This window comes from Equus asinus, chromosome 15 (genome assembly GCF_041296235.1).
Source record: "Equus asinus isolate D_3611 breed Donkey chromosome 15, EquAss-T2T_v2, whole genome shotgun sequence".
Lineage (NCBI taxonomy): Eukaryota > Metazoa > Chordata > Mammalia > Perissodactyla > Equidae > Equus > Equus asinus.
The window spans coordinates 36,148,096-36,164,112 of NC_091804.1; the positions used below are offsets into that span (position 1 = coordinate 36,148,096).

Consider the following 16,017-nt stretch of genomic DNA (forward strand, 5'->3'; position numbering starts at 1 on the left):
AGACTAGGATTCACTGTACTCAGCAGTGTTCAGTTCACTGTAGGAAATGTAGTTTACAGTGGTACGTAGTTTAGGTATAAAGTTTACTGTGGAAAATTGGCATTTTTACCTGGGGGCAAAGGCAAAATCCATACTGTGTATCCTCTTGGGCCCTGAAGAGACATCAGATATGAAATATATCATATCTGTCTACATTCCACACAAAACTACACACACTGCATCCACTTGCGTGCTGTTATGAGGCCAGACAGTTTGGATACAATATACTCATCTTTTGGTGTAAATGATAACATTAATAAGGATCTTCCTTGAGAGAAGAGGTCAATTTAATGCTTATCTCGAGGGTACACGTCAGCACTATCTCTTTTGTATATACTAGAAGGAAGAATATATTGGGGAAATGTCCTTTACTTCCAGGAAAGCTAAGAAAAAGGGAGACTTCTGAGAAGTAGAGTGTTTTTGCCCTTTTTATTTCCCCTCAATAGGTAACCCAAGCATGCGAGCAAACAGGGGATGTGCGGCACAGGCACGGCAGCAATCTGTCAAGCAGCACTTGCGTAAACCTGGGTTAACATCTGGACCGGCAGCCATTTGGAATGAAGAGTCGAATCTCTGCTGCCTGCTGCAGTGCAGCATGGCACACACCAACGGCCCTGGGGCACTCCTCCTGCGGTGGAGGCTCCCACTGACACGTGAGCTGGGGACAGACAGAGGTTCATCCTCTTCCAATCACCTGCAACTCATGTTGCAAGCTGAACTTGCTGGGTTTGCCACCGAAAACACAAAGCTTCCTCTGCATCTCCTGATGTATGTTTAAAAAAGCAGCAAGGCCCTTCACACAAAGTTCATGTTCTTATTGTTTGCTTGAGCGTTTCTGATTTGTTGGGGGGAAGAAAAGACCCTTGATGTACGAAGTTGGGCTTAACTCCCCAGAGCCCAACTCTCCCAGGGTAACTCACTGCTTCAGGGTACTTTACCTTCGTGTGGGACTGGGTCTTGATGGAGCCGTATTCATATTTCTTCTTTCCGCTGCCTTATTAATATCTGAAAAGAATAATCAACCCATCTGTTCAATGCTACGGAATAAAAACAAGATCATCAGCACATTTCAAATGAAAGCAACAACAAAAAAACTACAACGACAAGCAGACGGTGTAAGAAAATCCATTCAGAAGACACACCGTCACTTGGGCAATTTTATTAGGTCACGGCAGCACAGTGTCAGGGCTGGTAAGGAACGTCCTTCAGTTTTCTAACACATAACGTGTGTAAAACTGATTTGATTACGCCAATGCTTTACCACTCTGTCGAGCCCTAAACCTAACATCTGCCTCCTCCAAAGGAGGAAACCTAAACTCTTGGAGAGTCAGTTGAATGATTCTTTTTTGAGGGGAAGAGAAAAGGAGAAAGATAAAGGGAGAGAGAGTTTAAAAAAAAAGAGCAAAGGCAAATAACTCCATTTTACGTTATAAAGAAGTAAGAGTTGGACTCCATTGTCTTAAAATTTCCAACATTCCATAAAGCAGGGCTTCCTTTTAGTGTGCCTTGTGTTACATTCCATTGGACAGAATCTTCCAGAATGAGATGTAGGAAAGAAATTAATTTTTTTTCCTAAACAAAGTATATGATACGTTAACATCTATAACCCTCATAGATAGGTAACTAAGAATAAGAATTGGCATTTGGTATAGTACGATTAGATAAGAAAACACTCATAAGAAGTTTCCATTAGAGAAGGCTGGTATATACAACCAGATAAGGGAGAACAGTGGAATCATATATACTTATAGAAAAGCCAATTTGCCCAGTTAAAATCTGCTTGCTAAAAACAAAACAAACTTGCTTCACAAAAATTGAAGTGAACAACAAAAACACTATGTATAAGTAAGAATTGACGAAGTATCTAAAGAAATGTACAAATCCATGCCCAAAGATAACACCTGACAATTTTTATATGACTTAAAGACAAATAAACGCATGAAAAATTTCATACTTTAGTTGAATGAAGAAATAAAACTGCTTCCTGATACAGTGTAGTTTTGTTCCGCTTGTTCCATATTAAGCAATTAATAGTCTGCCTACTGACATTAAAGGGTATTAAGCACTCACATAATTAAGTGCTTTAAAACAGTAATTATGTATTTTAAAAATTCCAACCAGAGTCCTATCATGTGAAAGACCACAGTAATAACAAACAAGCTTAAGAGGTCTGGTATAGACTTTACCCTACTATGTCGTGAACTTCTGAGTTCCTGTTCAAGTGAGAATGATATTCAATTCCATTTTCAGTCAGAAGTCTCTCTCTATTATGTCTAGGAGAAGAATGCCTTTTGACAAAGGTCAAAAGGTAAAATAAGTCGAAATAGTCAGAGAAGTATATTCTACATAAATTGCCTCTTACTTTTTCAATTAAGCAGACAGAAGCTATAATCCCTCTCTTGTTAAAAATTCAGGAAATATTTTCTATATAGGACTTGGCCAGTAGTATCTGACCATGGCTTTGGTACTGCACCTGGCACCTGCACAATTTACAACTCTTAAAGTTCACTAACATCTGAATTACATATTACATAATGATAAGCCTTACAGGGAGTATCTAGTTCTTTTAAATGTAATTGTGAAGAACATCAGCTCAGGTTTACAAGGGCCTACTGACCTAGTCTGCTCACTTACTCTGTACTGCCTTCTAATACCGGGTGACTATGATTCAGAGAGAAATGTAATGTCTTTGATCATTTAAGTAGTTTTCAAAGTATCTCTGGAATACACTGGGAATGGTGGTGGTGTCAAGATTTATTTTAAACAAGTACCATATCTCCCAGTAGGATTCCATATATTAACACATGGTCTGGTGAATAAAGAAAACTCATCTAAACATTGACTTGACCTGGCAAACATCTAGGTGAGAACACAGAACTTATGGTACTACTTTAACTGGTAAGTTTCTACTAATGCTATATAATTTGCTCTCATCATATGAAAAAGATTATTTATATTGTATAATTATACCCAGTTCTGTGAGTGCCTACATATAGGACTGGGGAGACCAAAGCAGTCATGTATTATAAACCTTCGGGGCAAATCCAGTTCTGGTTAGAATGAAGGTAAATATTTACTTTGAAGTTGGTGAACTTTTTTTGCAATTACTTGAAAGATTGTTTAAACATTCAAGATATCGTCAAACCATTTTGATTGTAATTTGCCTCCTCGTATCTATTTCCATTGAGTAGTCCAAAACAACTATATTTAGATGGTATGGCTTATGTTACTTACGCAAAAAAGAGAACTCTCAGACCATTTTCTTAATTTTGGGAGTCAGCCAACTTTTAGTGTGGTATGTCAAGTGTTTGTTTATTTGCCCCACTTAACAGTTCCTCAGACCTCCATCTTGGTGAGACATGGAGAAAATGAGACCTGAAAATTTTGATAGTTTCATTACTATCCAAGAGGACTGCTCAGGTTAGGGTAGGGCTGGGGAGGTTTCCAGTGAGAGTTATAAAAACAAAACTATCACCACCACTAATCACCATATCCAAAAAATCCTAACCTATGTGCACACAGAACTTCTGGAAAACCTACGAGTTTAGAAACACAGGAAGAACAGAGAAGCTACCAAAAGCACAAATAACTTCAGGGAGATGATCACAGTATAGCAAAGATTTAGAGTCAAGGTGAAAAACTTTTGCCCCATCCCAATTTTTTGTCACACAATTTGAAAACCCATCAATTGGAGTTTGAAGGTTCATTTGAACAAGTTTCTCTTTGAAAATGCAAACATTGGGACTGGTAAACGGGGCTTTTGTATTAACTAGTTCCTAAATCCTTACAAAGATATATAATCCACACCAAGGAAACAGAAATAACGTTACTATAAAGGAAAAGAGAAAAAAGATGGAAAGACAATTTGGGGACCTTTCTGGACATTACATGGGGAACCAAAATTGGAATTTAATTGAAAAGAGGGCAGTGGCAACTTGGGAGTCTCCAAGGAGAGGTGGAATGCCTCTGCTGCATAGAAAAGGTAAGAAATGGTGCTTCTTTCTTCTCTTGTTATATTTTATCTTTGCCAAATGCCCTAAGACCAAAAGTCAGTCTTTTAGCGTCTCTTCCACCTCAGCTTGTTTGGTACTTCTATACTAGCAATGTGAATGCCATTCAAGATCATTATCACCACCTTGTGCTTAACCTTGGCCTGAATATGTATAATTTCCATCTGGTCTTCTGAAAACAGTTAAAAGCACTTCTCCAGTAAGGATTTTTAGACAAGGAAAACAGCACCAACTGAAGGGATTTACATAAAAGGAAAAATGGAGAAAACAACCCCAGAAAACATGCTATGCAGGAAGCGGCAGAGCTGTTTTAAATCACGCAAGAATGGGGTTGAGAACTCCCCAAGAAAGACACAATGCCTAATCTACAATTTTACTTCAGACTAATGTAGCAGAGTTCACACAATGATCCTTAGATAATGCTATAAATAAAAACGCATGTTTCATTCACAGCACCAAGAACTGCTTTGCTCTATTTTTTAATTGTACCATCACAAAACAACTCTTTTCACCTTAAAATCAATTTTCATACTTCACAGGCTATTACAATGGAAAACAATGAGGATTACTCTAAACAAGTGCCATATGAACCACAGTACTTAGTGACAGTACCACCAGTGGCTGCTGAAAGAACCCAGAAACCTACACAATTTCAGTAAGTGATTACAAACATGAAATAAAATTCCCCGAAAGGTTTAACTGAAAATCAACTAATAATCAGGAATTACTAATTGGAAATGCATGACGATAAAGATAATGCCACTTGGAAAACCACAGTGACAAGACAGCGGATATCATATATTAAACTCTCCATATTGGGAGGGGAAAGGACAGGACTTCTCACTTAAAATTATATATACAAAGATGACTTTGATGGTATTCTGAAACATCAAGGATATTATAACGAGTTATACTGTAATGAATCAGGGATAACAGAATGCTCTGCTTGCTGTTTCTAAATGAAGCTTTTAAGCTCACTTTGAAAACTATGCATTCCCTCATATTTGATTATCTCCTTCATTCTCTAATTAAAATAATTATTATATCTTTAACTGTATTAGAATATTATTCCTTGGAACAGGAATGGGAGAAACAATGATAGCTTATATTTACAGACTGCTTACTCTGTCCCAGAGCCTGTACTAAGAACATTACGTACAGGATCTCATTCAATCCTTTCTACAACTCTTGGAGTTAAGTACTATTATGATCTCTATTTTGTGAATGAGGAAATCTGAAGTTTAGCGAAATTAAGTGACTTATCTGAGGTCACCAGATGATCAGGAGGCAGGGCTAGAACTCAAACCCAGGTCTGTCTGACACCAAAGTGCTTAAACAGTATACGATGCTGCCTCCACAACAGAGAGTGGAAAGACACGGCTTCCATTTTGAACACTCTTGCTAGCACTCCCTGATCAAACGCTGATGGAACCTGGGAAAGGCCCTGTCTGTGTTCGCCACCTCAAAGTTTAAGTGCCCCGGACACTCAACAGGGTAGGACCTAGTTATTCAGTCACCACTTCAATTTCTATCACCTCAAACTACAGTGTTTCTGGCTTTTGCTACTGATATTCCATTCACTTCAACTCCTCAGACAAAAATTCTGTCAACATTTAGTGTCTTCCCCTTTTTACTTCTTTTGAAGAGAAAGCTTGGCTTGGGTCAGCAAGTCTTGAGTTTTAGTCCTACTTTGGGGGGGTGGGGGATTTAGTCAAGTCACCTGAATTCTCTGAACCTGATAACACGGATATTCTGTTAGTTACGTTGATTCAAAGAATAAATAAATAAATAAGAGAAAACACTCACTAATTTGGATTCACAAAGGTTCAGCTAATCTAAGCCTGAGCCAAAAAATTTAAAATACAGGTTTAGGGGCTGGGGCAGTGGTTAAGTTTGCACATTCCGATTCTCGGCGGCCCAGGGTTCGCTGGTTCGGATCCCAGATGTGGACATGGCACCACTTGGCAAAAGCCGTGCTGTGGTAGGCGTCCCATGTATAAAGTAGGGGAAGATGGGGGTGGATGTTAGCTCAGGGCCAGTCTTCCTCAGAAAATAGGAGGATTTGCAGTAGTTAGGGCTAATCTTCCTCAAAAAATAAATAAAATAAAATAAAATATAGGTTTATTCAAAACAGCAAAATTTCAACTAAACTGTATGAGCAGATACCCTTAGAGCAGTAAATTAATAAACGTGAAAAGAATAGTTTATAATCAATACACCAAACGCTTCTATGTCTACTACGTGTCACGCTCTGTACCAGGCCTTAGACACATGGAAATAACAAGGCTGAAGTCTCTGCCTTAAAGGAGTTCACTGTTTGATAAAAGAGAGAGCCACACGCACACAGATAATCACGATATAATCTAAAGTGGGATTATGGCAGAGATAATGAAGGCCTAACTTTGTGTATGTGTGTGGCTGGGGAGAGGAGTGGAGCAGAGAGGAGCCTGGGAAGAATGGGGGCAGAGGGAAGATGCAGGAGGCAGGGAAGGTCTAAAAGTAATGTTTAAACTGAGTCTTGAAGGATGAGCAGGAGTTTACCAGAAAAAGAGAAGTCATTCCAGCACATGGAAAGGTAAAGGAATGGTGTGAAGGACCTAATAAGTTAGAAACATTACAGGAAGTTCAGTGTAGGGAATGGGGGGATAAGAGGAAGAAAAAAGAGAAGAATTACAGATGCAACCCAGAGTTAGACTAGATGGAAAAAAATTCTGCTATGGAAAAGGAACAAATTGGTGGCAAGAGGGCCTGTTAGAAGGCTATGAACTGAATTACCGTAAACAGAGTTTCAGTGAAGCGAAATTAATGAAGGCTTACTGTATGTCTATTATCCAAAAAAGGAGAGAAGGAGAATATAAACCTAAGACATTCAAAATATTGCCCATTATAGAAATGTTCTTTAAGGATCATTTGTTTGACACTGAAGGAAACAGGTGGAAGAAAAATATTTAAAGGGTTATGATTTTACCTTCAATAAAGGGATATAAAATGAACTGATGGCCAGAGGAGTCAGTATTAACAGCCAACAATCTACTAGGTCAATTCACTGTTCAGGAAGAAACAGACAATAAATTACCCTTCCTTATTTTTTTCTAGTATCTTTCTAAAAAAAATTTTGTGGTAAAAAACATGTAACGTACAATTTATATCGCCGTAATGTACAATTTATATCGTCGTAACCATTTTTAAGTGCACAGTTCAGTAGTGTTAAGTATGCTCATATTGTTGTGCAACAGATTGCCATAACTTTTTCATTTTGCCAGACTAAAACTCTCTATACCCAATTAAACAACTCCCCATTCTCCCTCCTCATTTATAGATACATATTTTTTCACTCTCCATATCTCAGTTGTTTTTCTTTTTTTTTTGAGGAAGATTAGCCCTGAGCTAACTACTGCCAATCCTCCTCTTTTTGCTGAGGAAGACTGGCCCTGAGCTAACAACTGTGCCCATCTTCCTCTACTTTCTATGTGGGACGCCTGTCACAGCATGGCTTGCCAAGCGGTGCCATGTCCGTACCCGGGATCTGGACTGGTGAACCCCGGGCTGCCTAAGCGGAATGTGCGACCTTAACTGCTGTGCCACCGGGCCGGCCCAACATCATCGCAGTTCTTTAATGAAGATATATCAGCACCGCCTGAGAAGACGGTTAAAAATCAGATTCCTAGTCTCAGTCTCAAACTTAGAATCCGAGGGTGAAGCCTAGGAATCTGTATTTTAACAAGTTTCTCAGGTGATTCTTGGCAGGTATTTGAGAACTACTACTCTTATCTATTTACTCCTTTAGCTTATACATAACATATATGTAGGTCTTCCATTTAGAAACCCCTCTAAACTCCTGTGTTCAAGAGGAAATAACTCATAATTTGTTACAAAGAAAGTGTCATTATAATGGCTAAAATCTGTAAAAATATAATCCCTGAAAACAGTACAGAAAGTATAACCACATGGCTACCGCCAAAGGCAATGGACTCATCAAGCCAAGTTTCCACAGTGCTAAAGCTAACAACAGGAAGATCTGATTACAAGGTCAGTGTCCCCCCTCTGCCTCCCAAGGAGGAGTACGCAGTCCATCACTTCTCTTCAATTGCAGGTGATCGTTTAGAAAGTACCCTGAAAATTTAAGCTTCTTTTTCCAATTACCTAGTCATAAAATGGCAGGAAAAATATTAACCATGAGCTTGCCACTTTTTGATAGCAGGTTATCTTCTTCTTTGGCTAATAAAGGGCAAACCGCCAACTATAAAGTTCTCTCAAAGTTCTGCAAACTACAGCCGTCAGTATTGTTTGGCTGGCAGGGGCGAGGACATCCACTTCTTTTGAGGCATTTTGTTTTCTTATTGAAATGCAACTCTTTGCAAAAAGAGAAAAATGGCCGCACATGCAATTTCACGTCCAAACCACTAAAAGCAAAGCGGAGCATATCTAAAGTTAAGAAGCAGACCACAGAATCTTGGTAGGTCTGCTTTCTTTGTTCTCAAGAAGGTGAAAGCATCATGGTGATGTGAATGGAAGGAATTAAAATATTGAGAACTCCACAGATATTCTAACTATTCCTACCTTGAGCTCAAACTATAAAGCTCAAAACATTTTATAGTTAAATTAAGGTCTTGCTTAAAATGAACCCATTAACGTAAACCCAACCATAAACTAGAGTAGTCAATTCCTATTAGTAACCTGGGATAGGAATAGATTAGTACTAGGATCTGCTTCAACCTTCTATTTCCAGTGAAAACTCATTTTCTAAAGTCCTAAATCAGGGGTCCTCATAACTTTAATGTACATAAAAACTGCAGGGCTGGTTTCTCAAAGGCAGATTCTCTAGCTGCCCGCCCCTCCAGAGACCAATCAGTTGGGAGTGGTGAGCTGCACCCAAGGATCTGTATTTCCAACAAGCGACCAGTGACTAGTGACTCTGATGCTGTCCTAATGTAAGTTTTCCAAAGGCAGCAAAAGGTTCAGTTATACATTTATACTCCTAAGTTTTAAAAGTGAATGAAAATCATGTTTTTCCTATTTTATTCTTTTTGGATATCAAAAATAATTTCTGAAGAGATAAAAAATAAACTTGTATCATCTCTGATCCTAAATACATGTTACTACTATTTCAACTCCAAATGCATAATTAACTATACTCACTCAAATCCAAATTACTTATAATTCGAAGTTCTCCAAAACTTGCCCCCTAGCTGCAGGATCAACCAACCTTCAGTAACTCAATCATTCCAGATCCAAACCAGGGGACCACTCAAGATATTTTACAGAGCTAAAGTTGTACAACACTCTGCTTTATAACTGTTCTCCAATGCAACTTAAGTTGCCCTGATCCTTGCCTAAAGTCAGCGGTCTTTATATAGGTCAACAATAATGTTGTTTTGAACATGAAACAAAGGAAAAAGAGTCTTATGGTTTGGAAAAGTTCTGATTCTTTGAGGGGAATTATTTTCTTAACATAAAAGTAATTGGTCCAATTGCCCTATTATCTCTTATTTTTTTAGTGATAGGATAAAGAATGAAAATGACCGTCCCTATAAATATTCATATCTGGTGGCAATAAAACCACCATTTAAAAAGCAGCAGGCATGCTGGTATTATATATTTAGCTGTCAGTATACTTCATATTTCCCTAATGCGCTGTTGCTTCAGACAGTGGCCTTACCCTGATCCTTTCATTAATGCCTCTCATTAATGAGAGTTAACAGAGGGTAATTTTCTGTTGGTCACTGCCCTTTTAACTTCTTCATAGCTTACTTTAACTTTGCTTAAGCTGAGCAGTCTACAGACAAATGTGTATGCTGTTCACAGGACAAATCTTTTGGCACAAAAAAGCTGTCAGAGCTTTAAAAGCACTGGTCTCAAAGACACATGGCAATCACTACTAAACCACAAGGTACAGAGAGGAAAAAGAGTGTAGCAGAAAGAGCAGACAGTTTGGGGTAAGACTAGTACTTCAAGTTGTTCATGGGAGGGTAGTGAGAGAAAGGCATCATATCTTCCTCTCTTGGACATCCACATTGCAGATGTTTAGTATGTTAAAGCCTCTGAGAAATTCTGGAGTAAGGACATCAATTTACCTCAACATTTCCAAATTTTGCTTGACCATGTAATCTTTTATCTTCAATAACATCTTGACTATGTTCTACTAAATACTAATTTGGGCAAGAAATCTAACGTCTCTGAGCCATTGTTTTCTCACATGCAAAAAAGATATAATAATACCAGTCTCTCTATCTCACAAGATGATTAGCAGGAGCAAATGAGTCGGTATTTGTAAACCTGCTTTGTAAACCGCACAGACTGCCAGGTGCTTGTTATCACTACCACAAACAGCAATAGGACAACAGTCCCTTTAGGAATAGATGTTTCATTCTTCATGTGGGGAGTCAAAAACAAAGAAACAATGTAACCTACAGGGAATAAAATATCAAATAGATTTCCTCCAAAGGTGTTCATTCTTAAAAGCACAAATGAATTCCAATAATTCCGCCAGTACTAACAAGCCATGCAAAGGCACTGCCATCTGCAGGCCAGAGAGAAAGAACGCCTGCAATGGTAATTTAAAATGAAGTTGCAAACCACCAGGCACTCCTTCTCCTCAGACTTCTATCGCCTTTCCAAGAGACGTTTATTTTTAGCTTTTGAACACTGGTAGATGAGGTTCCATTTGCTGAAATTCAGAAAGTGAAGAGTAAAATGAAATTCTCGTTTCTTCTCTAGAACTGCCGCTTAGAAATGTGAAGAAAATTACCTGAGCCTTGTCTAAGTTCCACATTGTGCTCAGACCAAAGTAGCTCCAAGGAATATGGATTTTTTTACACAGCCTTTGAGGAAAAAAACCTTTGCACGGCCTGAGCTAATTTTTCCAAGTTTCCTTTCGATGAATTAAAGTAAAACTGCTCCCTCACACACAAAAGCAGAGTTTATGAGCAGACTACAAATAGACTGTTAACTTAAAAAGGAAACCTCCTCTAAACCCGTGGTGTTCACAGGCACGCGGCATTGAGCAACCTGCACCTAGAAAAATTCCTTCCAATGGGCCTTGCAATATGGTTTCTCCAGCACACTCTACAAAAACATTCACTGTTTCCATGTTTCAGGATAAAGACTGTCAGAGGTTTCAAAGAATATCTGCAGGGTGACAGATGAGCTAAAGGGCAAAGAAACCAGAATGAAGAAAGGAACTCATGTTAACAAATAGCCAAGTGATGGTCTCCAATACAAATCGCAGATGTGTACTGCTTGGGCTTTACAAAGGCAAAGCGTGTATTTGTAAATAAAGCCCAAAATGCAAAGCTTGGAAACGTCAACACAAAAGTTAGTTTTCACACCCAGACAGACTCATGCAGAAAACATTAAATCTAGAGTTGTCAAAATCCAAATCTGCTCCATCGGCGTTTGCAGAAACATCTTTGAACGGTGAGGCTGCTGGCACAACGCTACAGGGAAACCGAGGCGGCACACCGGGCGCCCCTGGGCAGACAGCTCCTGCAGTCCCGAGACCACCCCTTGTGTGTCAACAGTGAGATCAGTTTACAACGATGAAGCTTATACCATTGTCACCCCCCAAGATCCAAGATTTCATGGAAGGTGCCATGCCTCAGGGGAAAATTCTGCGCACAGAGCTAAAGCCACAAGACCACAATGAACCCCATATTCCTGGGGCAGCGTTTCCCAAAGCGTGGAACGCAGAATAATTTCAGGAGGAACGAGGACGCACTGTTTATTTTAATTGACAGGTATTTATTTTTTTTTACGAGTATTAGAAAAATAACTGGCTTTCCATTATACGGTTTGTGGTTTACGTTTCCACTTTAAACAAACGTATTTAAGAAGAAGAAAAAGAGTCGGTTTAAAGGAAAAAAAAATTAACATTTGGCAAACAGCAGTACAGAGGGTACACGGACGTGAGGGTGCAACGCGAGAGACTGAAATTTGGGAAACGTCGTCCTAAAAAACGCCCCAGGCGGGATGTCCGGGCGCGGGGAGGGCCCCGGGCCTGGAGACGGGAGAGCCAGCAGGCTGGGGCTCTGTCTCCATCGCCGATTTCCGGGTTAACCTCGGGCACGGTTCCTCTCCCCGTTCTCCGGGCCCGGGGTCCGCGTTATAAAATGGGTGGGGGTGTCACATGACAACGAGACGTCTCGAGGATGCTGTCAAGGGGCCGCGAGGCGGCGGCGACGGGGACGGCGCTGGGTCCGCGCACGGCGCTGCCCGCCCCGGAGAACGCCCGGGAGGCGGGCCGCCGCAGCCCGGGTTCGAATCCCGACTGCGCCACCGAGTCGCTGAGGACCCGCGGGCGCGCGACGCCACCACTCCGAGAAGGGGCGCGGGGTGTGCAGCCCTACCCTACAACAAGCCTGCAGGGCTACTGCCGCCGGTTCGCGCACAGTCAGGCGGCTGCGGCGCGCCGCCGCCGCACCGAGCCCATCACCGGCCGCCCGGGCTGGCCGCGCCCGGGCCGGACGGGAGCCAGCGGAGGCCGCGCCCCGCACCGGGCATGCGCAGCCCCGCGCGCACCCGGAGACGAGCCCGAGGCCGCGGCCGCGCGTCCAGCGGGCCCTCCCGCCTCAGCCTCCCCATCCGGCCCGGGCCCCCCTCAACCGCCTGCCCGTCAGCTCTGCGCCTCGGCGGACGGCCACCGCTTCCCGGCACTCACCGCTACCAGGGCGGCGGGCTCCCGGCCGCTCCTTCGCCTCAGGCCCGCCGCTGCCGCCTCCGCCTCAGCCCACCTGCCCGCCGTAGGACAAAGGCGCCACCAACCGACCGGCGCGGGCACGAGGCAATGGCGGCCGGGGCGGAGAGTGGGGGCCAGAGGGCGCGCACGCAGCGGCAGGCGCGGCAATGTCGCAAGGGCGTGCGGGTTTACGGCAGGGCTGAGTTGGGGCGTCGATCTCCTTAGCAATGAAGGCGGAGAAGTGGGTCTCGGGTGGCGGTTGAGAACGCGAGGGGTTGCCTAGTAACGGCGTCCCTGGCTGAGGATGGGTCCCGGGCCTGGTCCCCGCACCCCGAAGGACTTTGCCTTTCCTCTGATTTTCAGAGCGCCTTCCTTCCTCTTTAACTGTAGAAATACATCACTTAAAGCCTACTTTGGTTTACTCTTGCATGAAACTAAAGAAAAAGCAAAACACGTGTAGATGTGTGTACTGGAGAACAGTGTATATATTCCCGTAACCTCCGGATCGCAAGGAACAAAGAAAGCAGAGAGGTAGAGAAAATGCTTTATTCAAATTTACATTTAAACAGGCTGTATACCCTATCAGTTTCACTGACGAGGCAAAAGGCTTCCAGTGATAGAGTCACAGGTTCTTCTTGAGTTATTTATTTCTTCCTGGAATATTCGTTCAATGTCAAAAATAAATTTCCCAACATGTAACTGTTGACCATCAAGCACGTAAAATGTACTATTGTTCGTTTAATCTACAGGATATGTTTGTCGCAAGGAATGGAATTTCCTCATGCAATTGTAAATACACTCTATTAATCATGATTATTGCTATATGAATCAGGTGGGCTCTTTTATTAGTTAGGAAATGCCTCAGATCACAAGGGGTCTTAGTTTTTCTCCTTGTGAGTAGTGCATGCACAGTAAAAATGTGGCTGTGGGGGCCAGCCCCGTGGCACAGCGGTTAAGTTGCATGTTCTGCTTCTCAGTGGCTTGGGGTTCGCAGGTTCGGATCCAGGGTGCGGGCATGGCACCACTTGGCACACCATGCTGTGGTAGGCGTCCTACATAGAAAGTGGAAGAAGATGGACACGGATGTTAGCTCAGGGCCAGGCTTCCTCAGCAAAAAAGAGGAGGATTGGCAGTGGTTAGCTCAGGGCTAATCTTCCTAAAAAAAAAAAAAAAAAAAAAAATGTGGCTGTGGAATTTGAGCACTATGACAAATCAGATTGCTTTGACACTCACTCATGTGCTCACTCCACTCATTTACTCACTGAATGTTTATTATACACCTACATGGTGGCCATATAATTTATTATACATCTACTTGCTAGGCACTTTCATGAGCAAATGCAGACCCATCTCTGCTCTCTTGGAGATTACTGTCTAGTGGAGAGAACTGGGCAAATAACCACACCTGACTGTGTAATTGCAAACAGGTAAATAGTTGAAGGAAAGAAACAGGGATGTACTCTACTGTTGTTTGTCTCCTTGTGAATAGTTCATGGTGCCCGATGCTTCTGAGTAGATAAGCTTGGCCTTCAGATCCTTACCATAATTCATCATGGCACCTGGGAAAATGGAAGCTGAGTGGTTTTTCCCGTCTCTGCTGAGAGCTCCTGGAGGCCAATAGGGGCTTGTACTCCTAGAGATTTTTCCTTTACTTTTTCCCAGGTTGTTCACTCACTCTAGGTGAGAAGTCTCAGGATTTTGTAGATTCACCTACTTTGCTGTTATCCTTTTGTGGGGCAGGTTAAGAACCACACTTGACTCGGTTCAGAATCTTCTGTTTCTTTCCTTGGTTAACTTTTTTTGATGCTTAGGCCATAAAGTTGTACCCTTTCATTGTTTGGTTGAATTGATTAATTCTCTTCATTAATTTTTTGTATCTTTTACCTTAATTTATTTATTTATTTTTTTGGTTAGATATACAAGGACAGAGATTCTGTGACCTGACTTTGTCTTGCTATCTTTACTCACTCAGAAATTTCACATTATCTCATTTACTCTTCACAACAACCCCATGAGATAGGTACTATATAACTTAAACTTTAAAAATTCCTTAACATTTCAAATGTACATTAAAATACATAATATAATACATACCTTTCTACTTACTACTAAGACTCTCCTCCTATCTTCTTCCCCTCCCTTCCTGGAGATAATCGCACTCCTGAAATACATTCCCATGTAAATATATATATATATATATGTGCGTGTGAGTGTTTTTTAAGGAATCGCCCTGAGCTAACATCTGTTGCCAATCCTCCGTTTTTTCTTTCCTTCTCTCCAAAGCCCCAGTGCATGGTTGTATATCCCAGTTGTAAGTCCTTCTAGTTCTTCTATGTGAGCCGCCACCGCAGCATGGCAGCTGGCAGATTAGTGGTGCGGTTCTGTGACTGAGAAATGAACCCGGGCTGCAGGGGTGAGAGTGTGGAACTTTAACCACTAGACCATCAGGGTTGGCTCTCCTATGTATATTTTCTACTTTCATAATAAAGGTATATATATGTATGTATACAATTATATGTATACATACATATATATGTTTAATGTATTTAGATATATGTTATGTATCCTTTTACAACTTGGTTTTATTTTTTTAACTCTACTAGATTTTCAAGATTTAACTGTATTTAAACGTATAATTAGTTTAATGGTTCTCAAAGTATGGTCCCTAGACCAGCAAGCAGCATGAGGAACACTGAGAACTTGTTAGAGATGCAAAATTTCAGCCCCATCTGACTCATTGAATCAGAAACTGTAGGGGTAGGGCCCAGCAATTTGTCCTTTACCAAGCTCTACTGGTGATTCTGATGTGTTGTAAAGCCTGAGAAAGACTGCTCTAATTTGTTCATTTTATTTGCTGTATAGTATTTTATTGCATGAATCAGCTGCAATTTAGGTATCTGTACTAAGGAACAGTTAGATTTTTTTCTGTTACAAAGAGTACTGCACTGAACACATTAGAACGTATCTCCTTGGGCACACATGTCAGAGTTTTCTAGGATACACACTTAGGAGTGGAAGTGCTGACTTTGTCATGTGTCACATGTTGAATTTTAGGAAGTTCAGTCAGATTGCTCTCCAAAGAAGTATTAATGTATACTCCCGCCAGCAATGTACAAATATCATTTCTAGATATCCTTGCCAACTTTTGATTTTTTCTGACTTTATTCATTTATTTATTTTTGCTTACGTCTGTAGGTATACAATGATATTTTTGTTGTTTTAGGTTTAATTTTCCTGAATTTAGTGATATCGAGCTTCTTATCGGCTATCCAGTTTTCTTCCTTTGTGAATTGC

General features: G+C 41.2%; 1 protein-coding gene across 4 annotated transcripts in view; it reads right to left on the reverse strand.

Annotated features, from left to right (window-relative positions):
• The window catches only part of NCOA5 (nuclear receptor coactivator 5), a 30,005-nt gene extending 17,143 nt beyond the window's left edge, over positions 1-12,862 (reverse strand). For 2 of the 4 annotated variants that reach the window (XM_044748136.2, XM_044748138.2), the window contains exons 1-2: positions 12,706-12,862; positions 978-1,044 (exon numbers count right to left, since the gene is read on the reverse strand). In XM_044748136.2, the coding sequence (XP_044604071.1) occupies positions 978-1,015 (38 nt within the window). In that variant the 5' untranslated portion in view covers positions 1,016-1,044; positions 12,706-12,862. The remainder of the gene's footprint in view (positions 1-977; positions 1,045-12,705) is intronic. The other 2 variants (XM_070486007.1, XM_070486008.1) reach the window with 2 other exon arrangements.
• Between the last annotated feature and the right edge of the window lie 3,155 nt (positions 12,863-16,017).